The sequence below is a fragment of the Parus major genome, chromosome Z, assembly GCF_001522545.3.
Source record: "Parus major isolate Abel chromosome Z, Parus_major1.1, whole genome shotgun sequence".
Classification (NCBI taxonomy): Eukaryota; Metazoa; Chordata; class Aves; order Passeriformes; family Paridae; genus Parus; species Parus major.
This window is the reverse complement of record NC_031799.1, coordinates 74,125,184-74,143,188: the sequence shown is the minus strand read 5'-3', so window position 1 is coordinate 74,143,188 and position 18,005 is coordinate 74,125,184. Positions and strand designations below refer to the sequence as shown.

The 18,005-nt window shown below is 50.8% G+C and overlaps 1 protein-coding gene across 2 annotated transcripts in view; it reads left to right on the top strand.

The window, feature by feature from the left end:
* ZCCHC7 (zinc finger CCHC-type containing 7) overlaps positions 1-7,960 on the top strand; it is an 86,864-nt gene extending 78,904 nt beyond the window's left edge. For both annotated transcript variants that reach the window (XM_015615321.1, XM_033520561.1), the window contains exons 8-10: positions 3,226-3,321; positions 6,129-6,246; positions 6,686-7,960. In XM_015615321.1, the coding sequence (XP_015470807.1) occupies positions 3,226-3,321; positions 6,129-6,246; positions 6,686-7,131 (660 nt within the window). In that variant the 3' untranslated portion in view covers positions 7,132-7,960. The remainder of the gene's footprint in view (positions 1-3,225; positions 3,322-6,128; positions 6,247-6,685) is intronic.
* Positions 7,961-18,005: the final 10,045 nt, after the last annotated feature.

Genomic DNA, 18,005 nt, shown 5'->3' with positions numbered 1-18,005 from the left:
CACCCTGCACACCCTGCATGGTACACTGTGTGTCACACCACACCCCTGCACACCCTGCACACCCTGCATGGTACACTGTGTGTCACACCACACCCTGCACACCCTGCACACCCTGCATGGCACATCACATGTCACACCACACCCCTGCACACCCTGCACACCTCTGCACACACCCTGCACACACCCTGCACACCCTGCACACCCTGCACACCCTGCATGGCACACTGTGTGTCACACCACACCCTGCACACCCTGCACACCCTGCACACCCTGCACATACCCTGCACACCCTGCATGGCACACTGTGTCACACTCCCCTGAATTGGCTCCAGTAAAGCCTGCAGAGGTGCACTGGCCCAACAGGGGCACCTGGGCTTGCACAAAGGGGTCTGGCCTCTAGTCCCCACCACCAGCAATGTCCTTGCAGCACATAACATGGAGAGCAGGGAAACATGCAAAAATAAAGGTCAGATGATTTTCCTTAATTAGTGAGATTTAGCCAGATTGCGGAGCCTAAGTAGCAATGAGCTTTGTAAAAGGGAGCCCTGGTCGGATCAAAGTCAGTGCAGATAAGGGGAGCTCAAGGTCACTGAGGGAGCTGCCCAGCAGGGCCATTTGCATAAAAAATTACTGTCAGAAATAGGCCAGAGAGGCAGCCCTGGCATTTTGATCTCTTGGCCTTTGTCATGGAGATTCCTGGTTCAGAAGGGAGGAAGGCCAGTGTCCCAGATAATGATTAACTGTTTTAATGGCATTCATTCATTCATTCTGCACTAACTACTCATGCAGAAAAAAGGGTTATGTAAAATGACATTAGAAGAAAAATCATTTGTAATCGTTGCATCAGGCTGCACTTTGAGGAGACATTAGGAGTAAATCCATGGCGTGGTAGGCTTATGCTTTATCTTCTGATATTTACTGAGTTTACTGGTGCATGAAAAGCTTTCAGCAAGAATAGCAGATGGGATGGACCTTTCATAGGTAATGCTATCTACCAGGTTATTACTTCTATATATTGATAGTGAAGTAATCTCCAAGATATCACCCTACAAATATAGATTATTTAAATGTTTTTAACCAAAAAAAAAACCCTATAACATAAAGAAGCTGTGTTGATGAATAGTTTATTTTGTACCCATATGGCTGAATCCTTAGATGCTTTTTTAAGTCTTAAATAATAAGAAAACAGAGGGTTTATAACATTCAGGTTTCCTTTTTTGGTTGGCTTGGGAGAAGAGTAAAGTTATGTAGAGTTGTAATCTGACCTGCAAGTGTTCGGTTTAATTTTTTCCTTAAATGTGACCTTTTGCGTTAACTAAATAAAAGCAAGTAGGGCAGGGGAGCTGCCCTGGGAGGGGAAGGATGGGGTGTAGGATGTGTGTAAGCCCAAAGGACTCCCATGCTGCAGGAACCCCCCATGTCTGCTCATGCCCAGGTTTTGGGGTGGGGGCCCACAGTAAGACAAGGCCACTGCAAGGGTGTTCCTCAAGGAGCTTATCTTTTCTGTAAAATGTCTGGAGAACTGGGTACACATTTTGCTAGTTTCAGTTTTAGAACACTAATGATGGCCAAAACTGTAATTACTGTCAGTGGAGGATGTCATGCTGCAGGTGAAGGTGTCAGGCTCCTCAGTTTCAGGCACATGATGTCTTGGAATGTGAAGGATCATGTGTCTGAAATCATACCTGTGTTTTGCTGTCATCATACTGCACTTCACAAGACTCAAAAACTGTGATTGCTCATTCTCAGAAGGTCTTCATGTTTCCTTTTAATGTCCCAGCTGGCAGGAGCAGAGCAGTGCCACGGAGGTGCCAGTCTGATCTGTGGTGGCCACACTGCTCACATTCCAGTGGCAGAGCTCCCTGGCAGGAGCAATCTCTGGGGCTGTGGTGCAGAATTCCCCATGTGGTCTCCAGTAGCATCACCCTTGAAAACAAATTTAACACAGGCAAGAGTCTACATAGTGGGAAGGCAAAGGAAGGAAGGGTCATTGCTACTCTTCAGGAGCCCTGTGCAAGGCAGAGGGGATTTGTGGGGGCACTCCTCATGCTGAAATCTAACCAGAATAATGGTGATTGATCCAGTAAATGAATCAGGTTTTTCCCCCAGGGGACTACACAAGGGCTTGCATTTTGGTTTGTTGTTTTTTATTTCCTTGTCTCTTCTACATATGATAAAAGAATACCTGAAAAGCTGAGCCAGCTTAAGAGTGTCACTTACACACTGCTGTTAGCTGGAGAGGTCTTGCTGTGAAACATGGGTGAGAAATATAGATTGCTTTATAGGTGGTAGTTTTTCCCGTTCCCTGTTTCCCCACCTCTTGTCACAAATCACTGTTGGATGTGTCACTCTTTTTAGTCTTCCTTCAGGCCCCTCCTGGTGTGTGGGTGTGAGCTCAGGAACAGGACTCTCAAACACACACTGAAAGCCAGGGCTGGGGAGTTCACAATGAGGTGACCCTGCAAGTGTGATCAGATTCATAAAGAACGGCGTTGGAAGGTTCCTCTTGTTCCTGCCTATTTTACAAACACTGCTGTCATTCTTCTGGAGGCTCTGACTGAGAGCACAGTGGCTCCCACAGCAGAAGAGCGTCATGATACACATTTAAAGAAAAAAGCTATTCCTGCAATAAGCTTTGCCAAGTACTACAATTTTCTGTGAAATCTGGGCCTCTCTTCCGTTCTCCTTTAGCCCCAGAGAAGGAAACACGCAGAGTTCAATAAGGTTGCTCCTAAGCCCCACTGCTTTTGGGGCAGGATTCCTGCATCCCTCGTTAGTCCTGGTGCCTGCCCGTGCCAGAGGACTGTGGCAGCAGGTCTGTGCTGGGGGCTGTGGCTTGGGGTTTCCCATTCTCTCTGTGGGCCATGGCATTGTGCCTCCCCAGCTGCACCTGACGGCCCCTCTCAAAGAGGAGGGGCTGGGACACAAGGAGGAGGGGGAGAGATGAATCAGTAGTTTGCATGCAGAGCTGAAATCACATGGCCTGCTGCACAAGATGCCAGCGATGCCTCTTCCCACCTCATTTGCGATGCTCAGGCTGAACCTCGCTCTGCGAATTACAGTAACGTCAGACACTTGCTGCTTTTTCCAACTTAATATTCCAGCAGCAAGTGTGAGTGTATTGATCTAAGCCTAATAAAATTATATTTATGTAATTTTAATTTATTTTTAATTCAGCATTCAGAATACCGCCAGACCTAATTCTTGCCCATTTCCATCTTGCAGACAAAGCCAGGACCCATCAAGGCAGCTGGTTCCCACTCGGAGCGCTCGCTGTCCGTGTACTGCTACAACTGCTCCCGCAAGGGACACCTGGGATATGTAAGTCTTGGCACTCTCTGCCAGGGTGGAAACCTTTCCCTGCCACAGTGTGTGTGTGTGTGTGGCTGGAGGAAACAGCTGGAGGAGCCAAGCTGGTGTGTGTGACACGAGAGGAGTGTGACAACAGTGCTGCTGTGGTGGTGGAGGCCCGTGTATAAAGTATAGCACCCATCTAATTGAAAGATAGGGAGGCAAGGAAAAGCTGCTGTCTCTTCTCAGCAGGTTCATTGATTTGACACTGCCTGGGAGAGAGAATATTCATTGGAAAACAGTTGCTGAATACAGCTTTTTTTTTTCCTTTTTTTTTCCTTTTTTTTTCCTTTTTTTTTCCTTTTTTTTTCCTTTTTTTTTCCCATTAGTGCCTCGCTGCCACTTTCAACATCACGTCAGGTTTTTCACCACAATCAGCCCAACTATTTGAGTGCTGTTTTGGAAAGCTTCCATTTCTGCCTGCTTGTGATGATCCTTATTTGTAGTTAGTTTAGTTCAACATCTGAACTAAGTTTGGCATTGCCCTTCTACAAGGTGCAGCCTGGTAAAAGAGATGTCATGAGCCTTAAGTGGCTTCAGTAAAGACAGATGTGGCTGCATCTTCCAGGGTGTTTTGACAATGTTTATCACATTTTCTGGTGCCTATCAGGAAAAGTTCAGCTCTGTAATTACCAATACAAAACAAATAATAGGGTTCTTTATTTTATGGAATTAACGCAGAAGCCAAGCCACAAATATTCTGGAAAATGAATGTTAATCATGCATTGGATACGTTTAGCTTATTTTTTCCTGTGGCTTAGAGACAGCAAATTGCCAAGAAATTCCTCTCTTCACTTCTGCCTGCTCTTGTGTGTCAGCCCTATCAGCTATCCAGTATGTTTTGCTAAAAAAGCTTGGGCCTTTAGTTTAGTTTACTTTTAATAAACTGTCCCAAAAATGCCACTGGAGGAAGACAGACATACATGAATACAAGTAAGGCTGCTGTAAAAATAATGAGTAATTATTAGGGATGCTGTAAATAGATTATTTTATTATATCAAATATTCATATCATATTTATTTATAACTTATTAAATAAGTGATTATTAAGGCTGCTGTAAGAATAATTAGAAATTATGTGTGAGGAGCTGATAGTAAGTACTTAGATTGAAAGTGGTAGAAACGGTACAAAATCAGAAAAAGAGGAAAGCAATTAGTGGACATTTTATGCCTCTCAGAGTTAAGGCAGATAGGAAAGTATTTGTAGTAGTGTACAAGGAGCAGAAACAGCCTGAGCAACGACTGTATGAAAGGGGATAAGTCAATAGCAATACAAGAGGGCAGAGATAACAGATCTTCCCGTGTGCAAAAACATAGCAAAAACATAGTCCCAAAAACAGGCAAAACACTTGCAGGAAAAGTGTTTCTTCTCTAAATTTCAGCAAAGCAAAATTGGCCAAAAATAAGCTGGGAAATACTAAATAAATCAAAAATGTATCTCTGATCTGCTGTGCCTTGGGAAAGGAAAGAGGAGCAGGCAAGGACAGGGGTTTCCAGGGTGGCACTGAGTGGGAGCAGTAGCACATGCAGGAAAGCTGCTGGTCCCAGGGTGCAGACATGAGGTGAGCGACAGCTCTTGACAGCTCCTGGAGATTGGTGAGGCCCAGCTGTCACTGGAATGGCTTCAAAGTGACGGAGAGTAGAGTTAGATTAGCTGTCAGGAAGAAATTCTTCCCTGGCAGGGTGGGCAGGCCCTGGCACAGGGTGCCCAGAGCAGCTGGGGCTGCCCCTGGATCCCTGGCAGTGCCCAAGGCCAGGCTGGACATTGGGGCTGGCAGCTCCTGGGACACTGGGAGCTGGCCCTGCCGTGCCTGGGGTGGGAATGGGAGGATCTTTAAGGTCCCTATCAAGCCATTGTGGGATTCTATGTTTCCATGATCTCAGCAGTATCTAAGAAGAGAAAGATGATGAAGCAAAGCACAGTAGGTAACAAGCAATGTGCAAGGAGGATAAAGGAGAATAAAACACCTGTCAGTATCACATGGTACCCAGAAAAAAGGCAAAATCATAGGAAGTGTTCCTGTTAGCCTAGCTCTGAAGACATGGATAAAACTATGTGTGCAGCAGTGACAAAACTTATATTCCTGTTCCAAGTGTTTGGGAACACGGTGCCAGAGTCAGCCCCTTCCTCGCCTCAGCTCTGTTCAGGGCTGTCCTCCTCTTCTTCCTTTCTGCTCCCTGCAGTCTGATGTGTGCACACAGCAGCCTGCTGCAGGGTTGGCCTGTGGTTTGTACCCGGGAGGGAACGGCACACAGTGAAACCCACCCTGGCTGTCGGCAGCCTCTGCCTCCCGTGGCTGCTCCCCGCTTTCCCCAGCCCACCCACCCCTTTGGCCAGCCACACCTCTTTGGTGTGAGCCTCACACAAAGCAGCCCAGGAGCCAGGGATGCCCTGCCATGGCACTGTTTGTCTCTGAGGGGCCAGGCATGTGCAGAGCAAGTGTTGGGTCCTGCCTTGCTGCAGGACTGCCCTGTCCCTGTGTCCAGTAACTCTGCCAGCAGCTCGCCTGCTCTTCACCTGTCTTCACCTGGTTCTCATCATCTCTTCTGTGGGTGTTTGAGGTGTGCATTAACTGCAGGAAGACAGGGGATCCCTTCTGTGTGCTCAAAGAGCAGCAGTGTTCCAGTGAGTGCAGGAGGGATTATGAAGGATTATGGTATATGAAAATGTCAGTGCTGACCCCACAAGTACAGAGCAGGACCTGGAGGACCTGGCCCATTTCACTTCCAGGAAATCTGCACTCAGCCACCTCTAGTGACCTGAAATGTGTTTTGCAGGAGTGCTCAGAGAAGCGGATGCGGGGAAACATGTTCCCCACTTCTCCCTTCATCTACTACTACGACGATGAATGCGACATCAAGAGGAGAGCCAACAGGTTAAAAAGAAAGGTGGCAGGTATGGTGTGTTGTGGGAGATCCCTCCCAACTTTCAGCTCACTGTTTCTGCATTTTAGAAACATTGTGGGATTATTTTCATGTGTTGGGAAAAGCTGCATGGATTTGAACAGGTAGCCTGGTGGTAGTAAAAGATTTGTGATTTTACTCATCCGTGTCTATCATGGAAATTGACTGTGTCAAAGTCACTCAGTGAGCATTGTCAGATGTTTTAATTCTGAAAAATCTGCTGACATTAAAAATGCCATGAAATAGCAGGAGGGGGATTAAATCACGATTTGTTGGGATTCTAGCCTGATGACAGGAAAATCCCACAGTGAAAAAAATCTGCCACAGATAAATTTTTGTCTAACTTCATTTGTATCTAAGGAGAGCTGTGATGGCTCAGGTGCCAGGTTTTAGGTTTTGTAGGTACTGAAATAATCCGCTCTGCTTTCCAGACCTGCAGGAAGCTGGCCTTCTGCCAGAGCAGTCTGAAACACCGTTGCAGGAAGAACAGCTTGAGGTACCCAGCCACAAGAAAAAGAGCAAACTTTGGAAAGAACAGGGGAAGAAAAGCAGGAACAGTGAGCAGCTGAAGAAGATGAAGGTGTCCCAGGCAAAGAAATCCCAGCAGGAGAAGCACAGGAGGGGTGTGGAGATCCACTGTGAGCCAGAGGACTTCCCTCGGGGGTACAAGCAGAAGGGGTGCAAGGGCAGCAGGGTCTGCCACAAGTCCCTTTTCCAGGCATTCTCAGGCAGCAAGGCCATGTGTGTGCAGCAGCCTCGAGAAGGTGCCAAAAAGAAGAAGAAATGGAAAAAGCAGAAAAATGCTGGTCCTGACAGCAGGGACAATCTATTCCTTATAAAGCAGAAAAAGAAGAAGTCCAAACAGAAATCCTGGTGATGGCAGATACCACTGGCATTCCATGGCTCTGGCTCTGCCTTCTCTTTATTCCTGTTCCCCTCTTAGCACCTGAATTTGAGTCCGTCCCTGACCCAGCACGCTGGGCACCGTCACCCCCCACGTCCATCTCCACAGCCAGGGGGGATCACTGCACCTCTGAGCTGTCCCCATGGCAAGCAGGACCCGGTGCTCCTGAGCAGGGGGGTCTCAGAAATGCTGTATGTTTAATTTCTTTGCTTGGGGGTGTGGGGGCACGCTGGGTTTGGCAGGGTTTGTTTCTTCACCAGTGAGATGTGGCTGTGCTGTTGGAGCACAGCACCTTTGGGGCCACTGCCAGGGAGACTTGGGCCAGGGGATTCGGGGTGGGAAGCAGGAACACAGCTACAAAGCACATCCAGAGTGCCATGGGCACGTCCCTCCCCCTGAAGGGGCAGCTCAGGCTCTGCTTTATGCTCTGGGATGCAGCAGTCACCCACCTGACTCTCCAGAGCAGTGCCATCCATCCACTGCCCTCAGGGCTCAGCTGCACCCCTGTCCTTGCCGGCAGGGCAGCAGAGCAGGAGACAGCAGCTGGGCCTGGAGCAGAGTTTACATCTCACACTAAATCTGACCTTGTTCCTTTAGATGTGGAGGCTGTTTCTGGAGAAAAAGAAATGGAGTGTGAAGAACATACTTGGTTCCAGTCACACTGTGCTAAAATTCAGTTTTTTTTAAACACAGTTATTTTTGTACACTGGAATTCAGCATGTTGTTTTAAGGTTTTTAAGAATAAAATGCTTTATCAAAGGACTAACACAAATAAAACTTTACATGAGAAATATTGAAGAAATTATTCCTCAGTTCCTTGCATTTCAAACATAATTGAAAATAATATTGTGTTCTCTCTCCTGAGCTGAAGCTACATCACCACAGACAAGAGTAAAGGAAAAATGTAATGCATTTGCACTCTGCTGTTGAGAAAAGGAAGTTATCCCTACCCTGCTGCTCTGTGATGTGCTCTCTGCTGTTCCACTCCTTAGTGAGCAGCTGATGGTAACAGCAGTGTCACTGAGGTGCAAGTCTCTCCTCGTGCAGCCGTCCTGTGTTAAAAGTAAAGACTATTTGTACCCTGCAGGGGTATCTGGAAAGGGATATGGGCACCCAAGGAAACACTCTCATTATGCCAGTGTTATCTGGCATAATATACTATGCTAGTAGTCCCTAAATTCATCGGGTTTTTGTTTAGCAACTCAACAGTGAGAACACAGTTGTTCTGGTGACCCTGTCGTCCTATTTCAGAGATATTTGTGGTAGAGACACACCTGCACAGTATTTGCAAACCTAATGTCTGGGTTTCATGACCTAGAATGACCTTCAGCATGACCTTGGCAACAAAAATTAAGTTTTGTTTAACTTCATTTATTGCTTGATTGAAAAATTCCTGATGATACTGGAAAGAAAATCAGTTTTAGCCCTATTGGAAAAATATTAAGTTAATTCCACCCCTGAAAATAATTGTTTGTAACATGGAAACAGCTCTTTTCACAGATGCTGTGTTGTACATCCCTTTTTGGTTTTGAATTCCGTGTTTCATTTGAGCAAAAGTCACCACTGGTTTTAGCCAAACCAGCACAAACCTGTCAGGCAGGGAGGAGGGCTGTTTCCAGAGATTGTTCTGGTATCTGGCCAGCTAAGCTGTCTCGAGGTGCCTGCATTTCCTGCAGCTGGGAGAGGTGCCTTTGCATCACCCGTCTGCAGTGCCAGAGGGTGCAGCAAGCCCGAGTTCTTCCTAACTCCTCCCCTGAGGACCTGTCCTTGGCCAGCACAGCAGGAGTCAGAGCAGCCAGGAGCCCCAGCCTCGGTCTCTGATGCTCAGTGGCTTCAGAGAGGAACATTTTACCGTGGACACTGCTGCTCAAACCCTGCTGAGTGCTGCTGGGCAGAGCCTGCCTGGCCTGGGGAAGGCAGTGGCAGGGAATTGAGGCACAGTGACTTGCACAGACAAATCTGGCTGCTGACTGTGGCTCCTGCCCGTCACTGGCACCACAGACAAGGAGTTTGTGGTGGAGCTGCCTCTGGATGTCAGTCCAAATCTGCAGGTGCCCAGCCCCACACAGCCTTTGCTCTGGTAGATGGCTGCTGCTTGTGATGACAGGACAGTGAGTAAAAGATGGAGGAAGCATGTTTTCCAGGACCATGGGAAGGGGAAAAAGGGAAGCAGCAGCCCTGGAAGCAGGTGGGATCAGGGTGAGGAGCATCATCCAGGCCTCAGGCCAGGATCCGGCTGGCAGGAAAAGAAACAAGATCTTGCAGTGGCACATCCAGTCTGGGGCATGGACCAGGAGTGTGTTTGGGTCCTGGCAGGGAACAACATCAATTCCAGGACTGACCAGTGTCAGGCTTTGCAGAAATCTGCACCCACCAGGGCACTCAGGGGGGAACTGGCAGGTCTGGATAGTGCCACCAGCAAGGAAAGAGGGACCTGGACAAGGCTGGCTTGTTGCTGGAAAGCACCTGGGTAAATCAGGTGTGACATAAACTGCAGCTCTGGCTGGCACCACTTGAAACAAAGCAGGTTTTGTCTAGCACCAGCTGTCACCAGCAACCAGTGCCCCCCAGCACACCCTGTAAGGCCTCTGTGGGGCAGCTGATGGATCCTAGAGAGGTCAGCAAGAGAATGAAGCAGCAGGAGATTGTTTACATTCAGTGAGGAGGAGAGAACAAGGAAAATGGCAAAAAGGGGTGGATTTCCCAGCATCAGCAATATCAGCATGTCAGGTGCTGTGAAAGGGCAGTGTTGTGTTAGAATCATGCACCAAGCCTGGCAGCTGGCAGAGTGAGTGGCTTCCATCGAGCTCTGCTTTATTCCATTAAACCACAATGTACCTCAGCCTGTCACTCCTGCCTGCTTTCCCCCTCCTTTAAAGAACTGTCAGTCCTTACTCCAGAGATGCCTGGCACTGAAAAACATGCTCATCCCAGGAGAGGACGGTGTCTGGAGGTCACAGTTGATGTGCACTGGTGAGGCAGCATGAGGAAACCTACATTGCGTGAATAAATAAAGGGCTGCAGCTCAGAGCCAGCACTGCAGAGGAGACAAGATGGATGGATCAGAAGGTCAGAGTCTTGTTGGGTAATGGGGGCAGGTGTCCCAGGAGTGAAGAGGAGAGAAGGGAGTATTGGCTCCATCATTTGTTGCAGCCACTACACAGAAAGGTTGAGGAAAGGAGTGCTGTGATTTGAGGTGTCTGTGTCCATGGCACACCTGTGGGAGGGAACTGGATGTGTCTTTGTGACATATCACAGGTCTGGCTCTTCCTGGAAGTGTTTCTTTCCCTGAAGTCTGTCTGAAAACATCAGTCTCTCTGTGCAGCTGTTGTGCAGTCTGCAGGGACCACCACAGGTGCACCGGGCCACGTCACACCCAGCACCAGCAGCCCGCGGTGACAACACCGGCCTGGGCACTGGGGCTGGCCTCAGTGCCACTGTCAGACCTTGTTCCACCCCACGTGTCCCTGAGCAGCCCCTCAAGGGCACCGAGCAAACCTGAGTTCCGTTCACCCCAACAGGTGGGCACTGGCACTCCAGCTCCCAGCAAGGATGGGCACTCCACTCTGCACCCTGAGATGGGACTGAGGGTGACAATGGCAGAGCAGGGTCAGTGACAGCCAGCCGTGGCACCACATGGCACAGCAGCCAGTAATTGCACTTTTTTTGCATTGCAAAATGATTATTAGCACCTGAGTTCATTATCAGAGCAAATTTAATTTTTCAATGTAAAGGAGCCAGTTGTATTTATAAAGGAAACACTGTTGATACAGCCGGAAAAAAAAATTAATTCATGATAAATGTAAGGAAAACTAATAGTCTTTAACCAGGGCAATATTTGACTGTGTCTAATTGTGCTTTGCGAGGTTTGAAAAGTCCTGCAAGAAATTCTTGCAGAGGCATTTTGCACTTCTCCTGATGAAACTGCATTTAAACATTGGGGTTTTTTTTAATTAACCTTGTGCCAGTCTGGTCAAATCATAGAAATACTGTTGTGGAAAGCTGGTATTCTCTGGTGTATTTGTGCATTGGCAGGGGCATTGTGTGCGTTTGGGAAGGTCTTGTCTAATCCAAATCCATTCAGGCAGAAAACAAGGAAGAGGGAGCAGAGGCAACACCAAGGGCAGAGTGGCCACAGGGAGCCCACAGCCAGGAGAGGAGGCTTTAGCCGGCACCAAAGGGGTTGGGATGGCAGAAGTTTCACAGAGACACACGTTCCTGTCTGTTCACTGGCAAGAGCACAGACGTGCAGGCAACATTTGGAGTGATGCAAATCACTGATTGCATGTGGCCAGAGCCAGTCCAGCAGAAGAAGGACAAGCCCAGCTGAGGCTTCGGTGCCTGGGTGGGTCAGAGCTCCAGGGGGCTGTTCCTGCTGGGCTCTCCAGAGGTTTTCTGATCCCACTTGTGCCCCAGTGCCGCACTATGGCACCAGCCACCTCCTTCATGTGGACAGACTGTCTCCTTCCAGCAGACAGCAGCAGGAGACCTGCATCCTCCATGTGATGAGATCCTAGATACAGACAGGCCCAGGCGGGGTACAGACCAGTGAGCACTGTCACTCTGGGCTGAGGTCTCTGGAGCAGCTGGTTCCAGCACCTACACTCCCACTGCTGTCTCGGTGGCTGCTGAGGGAAGGCAAACCAGGCGGTCCCAGTTTATGAAAGCATTGGGCAGGATGGCCCCCACTGTTTTCCTGGAGGGGTGCAGGTGTTGCATAGGGGACATCTGCCCCTTTAGTGTCCTGCCCCTTCAGCCCTGCGGCCGGTCCCAGCCTCTCGCCCTCCCACCGCAGTCGGCTCTCCTCAGGACAGCTTGGAAATGCGCCATCTCCTCAACTCAGCTGCCAACTTGAAGCCAATTTGCATTGGATAATTATTTTCAATTAAGTGATAACAATCGTGTTCTGAACAGAAGTAATCTTGTCCAAAGGCCAAACAGTTTATCCAGTCTCGGAGATGAGGTGCCGCTCGCTCTGCCGCCGTTATCGCGGCGCGGTGCGGGGCGCCGGGCGCGCAGCCAGGGCGGGCTGTGCGGGGCTGCTCCCCGCGGGCTCCGCGCTCCCCGGCCCAAGGCTCTCTTCCCCAGGAGCCGAGAGGTGCTGCTGCCACCGCCGTGGCTTCGCTGCGGTGTCCGGGGAAAGGAGCCGCTGTCTCTGGGGGCTGCCAGTCCCGCAGCCGGGGCAGCCGGGCCGGCCGCAGCTCCTGCCCCGGACAGGAGGGCACTTCCCCGCAGGCTGACATCTCTGCTCAGCATCCTCCCCGGCAAGGTGCCCGGGCCCTGCAGGAGCCAGCCGGGTGTGCACGGACATCCCTCGGCTCTGGCTGTTCTTGCTCTCCAAAGCAGCACCAGGCACTGAGGGTCCCTCGCGTACAGCCAGGGGTGGGTGCGGGCTGGTGACAATCCCTGCAGAGCCCTGCCTGACAGCCATCAATCTGTGGCTCTGCTGTCACTGGGAAGAACAAGTGGGGCTGCTGCCACAGAGCAGCATTAGCCAGACCCTCTTCCGTCTTCGAGGAAGGAAAGAACCACCCCAGCCAAGGCACCGCCAATCTGGCAGGAGTCACATTAGTTTGGCACTGGAATTGGGAGGCTCTGGCCAGCTCCAACACAAGGAGGAGGAGCAGTGGAGAGGCAGCTGCCATCCTTAGGGCTCCAGCGCAGCTGCAGCAGGATGTTTGCTGAACCCAGGGCTCTGTCACCGTGACCCAGCCCGGGTGGGCCCCACGCCCTCCTGCCCACACCGCACTGCACGGAGGGCTGGCGCTGGAGGCTGGACCCCGCAGCCACCGGAGCCAGCCCAGACCAGCAGTGGGGAGGCTGCACTCACACAGATCTCATGCTGCACTTTCCTGGAAGGAAGTTGGGTGGGGGATTGAAGAGCTTTCTCAATCCACCAAAGCCCAGTCAATTGGGAAGATTGGACTCCGGAGCTCCTGCAAGTGAAAAATAGCAAATCCAATATCTTTTTAGTGGTGTTTTTATATTCAAATTAGACATAATCTCCATGAATAAAATTACTGTTCCCAAAGGGATCATGCCCAATTTAAATGTATAAAATGTCATTAAAAGGGTGCTGGCTTGCTATTAAAATTTAACTCCAGCAAACCCCCAATGTCATTTGTATTATAGTTTTACAATTAAGGCAGAGATGTTGGAAATAATAGTTTTGATGTACAATCTGGTACCACACAGTAGCAGCACATTGTTCCTCAGAAGCTGCAGCCGGACCATTTGCTGGCACGGCCCCGGGACTGGGCACAGCCCTGGCACTGCCGAGTGGCAGCCGGCTGGGAACAGGTCCCTGCCCTTCCCTCCCACTCATGGAGCCACCTGAGAGAGGCAGACACAGAGATGTGGGTCTGCTGGAAAGGGCTGGAGCCTCCTCTGTTTTGGGTCTGCGCCAGGCAAAGGATGTGGACCCCTTTCCCCTTTCCCAGCTCTGCTCTGGGTTTCCCCCAGCTCTGCCACACCAGTGCTGTGTGCTGTGTGCTGTTTCTGTGGGGAACTCAGCACTGCTCTCACGGGCATGTGATCCCCACAGGGACCATCCTAGGGGCTGCCTCAGCCGCACAGACATGGGGGCATGGGAAGAATACCCATCTGCAGCTGTAGGGTGCTGGCCTGCACATCCCAGGTGAGTGCTTTCCATTCAGGTGAAGGCTCCAGAAACAGCAAGGAGCGGCAGCAGGAGAATGGGATGCAGCAAGAAAATGTCTGCTTGGGGTGATGATGCCCTGTGCCTGGTTTTATTTCATCTTTAACCCAGTGCCAGTGTAGCTGGTGGGAGCTGCTGGCTGTTTTCCACATGGCAGGGGAGGGAGGTTAAGGAGATCAGATTTGTTGGGTGTTCTGATCATGGCTGGTGAGCTTTCTGACACTCTGCATGTCCCCCAGCCATCAAGAGACCTGACAAAGTCTGTTCCCATTCTCCCTGAGGCTTGGAGACTCCACTGCTGCCTCACTGTCGTGTGCTACGGTCCAAAAGCAGAACCAGGTGATCCTAGGAGGTGGACAGCCACCAGAGCAATGGCCTGCCCTGTCCTGCCCCAAACCCTGGTGGTCCTGCTCCCCCCAAATCCCCATTTCCCACCATTCCCAGTATTCCCAGTGGGATTTCCCTCAGCTGGGCAGGTTCAGATTTTGCAGTTGAGACGAGGCAAGCAATGTTTTAAAAAGCTGTGGGCACAGAGTCGCTGGGGAAGGCTGGCAGGAGCTGACCATTTGGCCAGAGTCTGCAGCCTGTACTGGCTGTGGACAGCCAAAATTGGCCCCTTTAGCTGGAACCTGCCAGGGAAACAGAAATTGGAGCAAGCTCCCCGGAGCATTCCCAGCTGGCGCTGGCAGTCGCCCCGAGTGCACGAGGTCCCTCGGGAGCAGAGCTGCCAGACCTGGCACCAAGCAGGCCCAGGAGCCAACACAAAAACCTGCTCCCTGGGAAGGGGGGGCTCAGGAGCAGCCTTCAATAATGTACCAAATAATTACTGTGCATTAAAGGGTATAATGCATATTCAAACATGCATTTAACTTTCAGACCAAGCAGGTGAGTGAATACGCATGTTATAAAATACACGTATTTAAGTAATGTGCAATTAATGGGGCAAAACAGTCAAAACTATTTATTACTTCTGGGAACAGAACAACTTTCCAGCATTTTAATTACTGCAGCATTATTTTGAAAACAAAGATAGCATTCAGTCTTTCACAATCTCTCTCCTTTTCCCTAAGGAGCAGAAAAACTATGTTAGAATCTATCACTCCTGTGTGTAGGAGGGAAATGCTGAGCAAAAAAATAAAAGAACATGCAGAGCCCTGGGAAGGTTGTGAAGGAACAAATTACTGCAGCAGGAGAGCAATAAATAACTCTACAAAATAAATCTTACATAAATAATATACATTCCATTATATTATATAACATATATATTATATAGAATTTGCAAAAAACAAACCCCAGCTTCTACACCCCCTGTGTCTGCGCCCTGAGGGGGGCACGGGGATTGCTGTGGGGAGCAGCACCATGGGCAGCAGTGCCACAAGGACACAGCACTGGCACAGGGATCCAGCAGGGGTGGCACTGCCACCTCTTGCCCTCCTGGCCAGGCCGTTAGCCATCCCCAGGCAGTGAGAGGTCCCAGCCCCGTGGCTCTGGTGGCACCCGTGGTGGCAGCTGGCACCACTGCATCATCCCCTGCCAGCCTCCTCTCCTGTTGCCATGTCCCAGGCCCTCCTGGGGCTGCTGGTGCAGAGCAGGGAGCGCTCACCTGGCACCTGCAGGGCTGCAGATGGGCAATGCCCCATGTCCCCTCGTGAGGGTGAGGAGGGAAGGGCACCACGGTGTCCTTCCATGAGCTGTGACATGGAGAGGCCGCTGCAGGGGACAAGGAAAACGCCTCCTCTGTGTGTGACTGCGCTGCACAGGCCAAAGCACAGGGACAGGCTGTGCCATGGGTAATTCTTACCCAGATTCCCATGCTGAAGCACAAGAAGACATGTAACAAAATCTTTGTTTACTTCCCACACCTTCATGTTGTCACTCCTGGACCCTCTCTGGGCACAACCCCCTGGACACCCTGGGGACCCACATCCCACTGGAGACGGTGGGGAGCTCCCCATGCTGTGCTGCTCCTGAGGGACACGGGGCCCGGCCTGCAGCAGGACCAGCAGCACCTGAAGGTGCAAAGCCTGCATCTCCCCAGGCTTCTCCTCCTGTGCAGAGCTGCCTCACGCTGCCTCTGCCTGCACCCTGAGACCCAAATCCCCCCTTGTGCTGCGCCGCCCCGAGCACCTGCTGCACATCCCACCCACGGAGGGAGCTCGGCTTCCACCAACAGGGAAAAGCAGCCACTTAATTAAATACATTTCATTTTCGAGGAGCTTTCTAAATTTATGCTAATAGCTGAGTGCTTCTGAGTCGTAGGCTGACAACACACCAGGTCATATTTTGCATTAAAATACATGAATCCAAAATGAAAATATTGGCAGGTTTGGCATCCATCAGTCCAGTGGGGAAATGCCCTACCCAGGCACTTCCAGCAGTATATTGCATCTAGAGCAGGTCAGAGTGCGGGCCTGGCTGCTCACACTGCACATGACCACATGGAAAAGGTCCCTTTTAATTCTTAAAAGAAAAGGAGTTTAATCATTCTGAGGAACTATACCTTCAGGGTATCATTTCAAAAATACAGGCAGAGATTAGGAGGGATTTGTGAGATTGTGTTTATTCCCAATTTAAGTGCTTTCCATAAATTAATTATAAAAGCAAGCCCAAACCAGTCAGAAGTACACTGGGAAATTCTCAGAGTGCTAGTCATTTTCATGCACTAATATTCATGCCATCTGCCTGCCTTTTTTCTGCATTTTGTCTAAATACTCTGTGGTTATCCTTGTCCTGCCTTGCTTTGCTGTGCCTTGTCCCTGTGCCCCTGCCCGCTGCAGGTGCTGCCCCAAGCACACTGCTCTGCTTTCACTGAGAACAGCACAAAGAGGAAGTCATGTTCTGGCAATTGGAAAGTTGTTCCCCTGCAGGCGCAGGCTGCAGGTTTATTCTCTTTTATAGGGATTTTATAGGATTCACCAGTGGCCCTGGACAAGCTCTCACCCCAAAGGCTGCATGGAGCACTAAGGTTGATATGGCCACTGTGAATTCACTCCAGGCAGAGCTCTGAGCCTTCTTTTAAAGGCCTCTTTTAAGAGAGAATTAAAATATCATTCCTAGAGCAGCATCATTTCAGTTGTTCCCAGATACAAAACCCCAGCTGTGCCTTAAGGAGGAGTAAAGAAACCGCTGTGGTTGGAATCCCCAGTGGGAACAGGATGTTTTCCCTGTCTGTAGGAAACCTCTGAAAATGCTTTAAATGTACCCTTGTAGCAGGAGTGTGACCGTCCTGTCCCACAGAGAAGGTGGGATTTCACCTGCCTGATGGATCCCGAGCACTGCGGAGCCCGAGCGAGGGGGACGTGGGCAGAGGGGGACAGGGGGCACCGTGGGGATGGGGGACAGCCAGGGGGACAGGGACAGCACGGACACACGGACACACGGACACGGGCACGGCCAGATCCAGCTGGGACAGGGTGGGGAAAGCCAGGCTCCTGCCGGGTGGGCAGCGCTGCCAGGGCTGCTCTGCGGCCCCGGGAACCGGTGCCAATGGAACAGCACCGGGACCCCCGGAACAGGGAGGGAGGGAGGGAGGGACAGGCTGATGGTGAAGCCCCACGCTGTGGGGATGCACTGCGCTGCTGCCAGGCTGGCTAGCTCAGCTCAGAGTGGCCCCTTCCAGCCAAAGATTTTTCTTTTCTCAGGAAAAAAATCCCCAGGCAGGGGTCACACATCCTTGTCCAGCCAGCTCTGCCAAGCCTCTCCCAGAGCCAGGATCCCAATCTGGGAGCAAGCAGGGATTAAGGACACAGACACCCGTACTTTGGGGTGTGAGAGGTGCTCGAGAAGCAGCAGCACAACCTGCCCCGTGGCCTGGGGGATGGCTGAGGTTCACTGGGGGGACACCAGCACGGCCCCCCCTTGCTGTGCCCTGGCACATGCAGCCACTGTCACGGCCCTGCTGCTCCCTGCTCTGCTCCCCAGCAGCACTGCTGGCACACAGCCGTGGCCCTGGAACACACAGTCCATCCTGGAGTGGGAGTGCAGCTTGTCCGGGTGGTGCCAGCAAACAGGCCCTGGGAGGGGGACAACAAAGTGTGGGTGTGAGTGCTGCTGGGTGTGCTCCAGTCCTCAGGGCTTCTCCTGTCCAGTCTGCATAAATCCCCAGGAAACCAGCCCCACGGAACTCCCCAGAGAGACACAGCCCCTCCTCAAAACCAAGACTGCGTGGGACAGGCTGCAGTAGCATGGA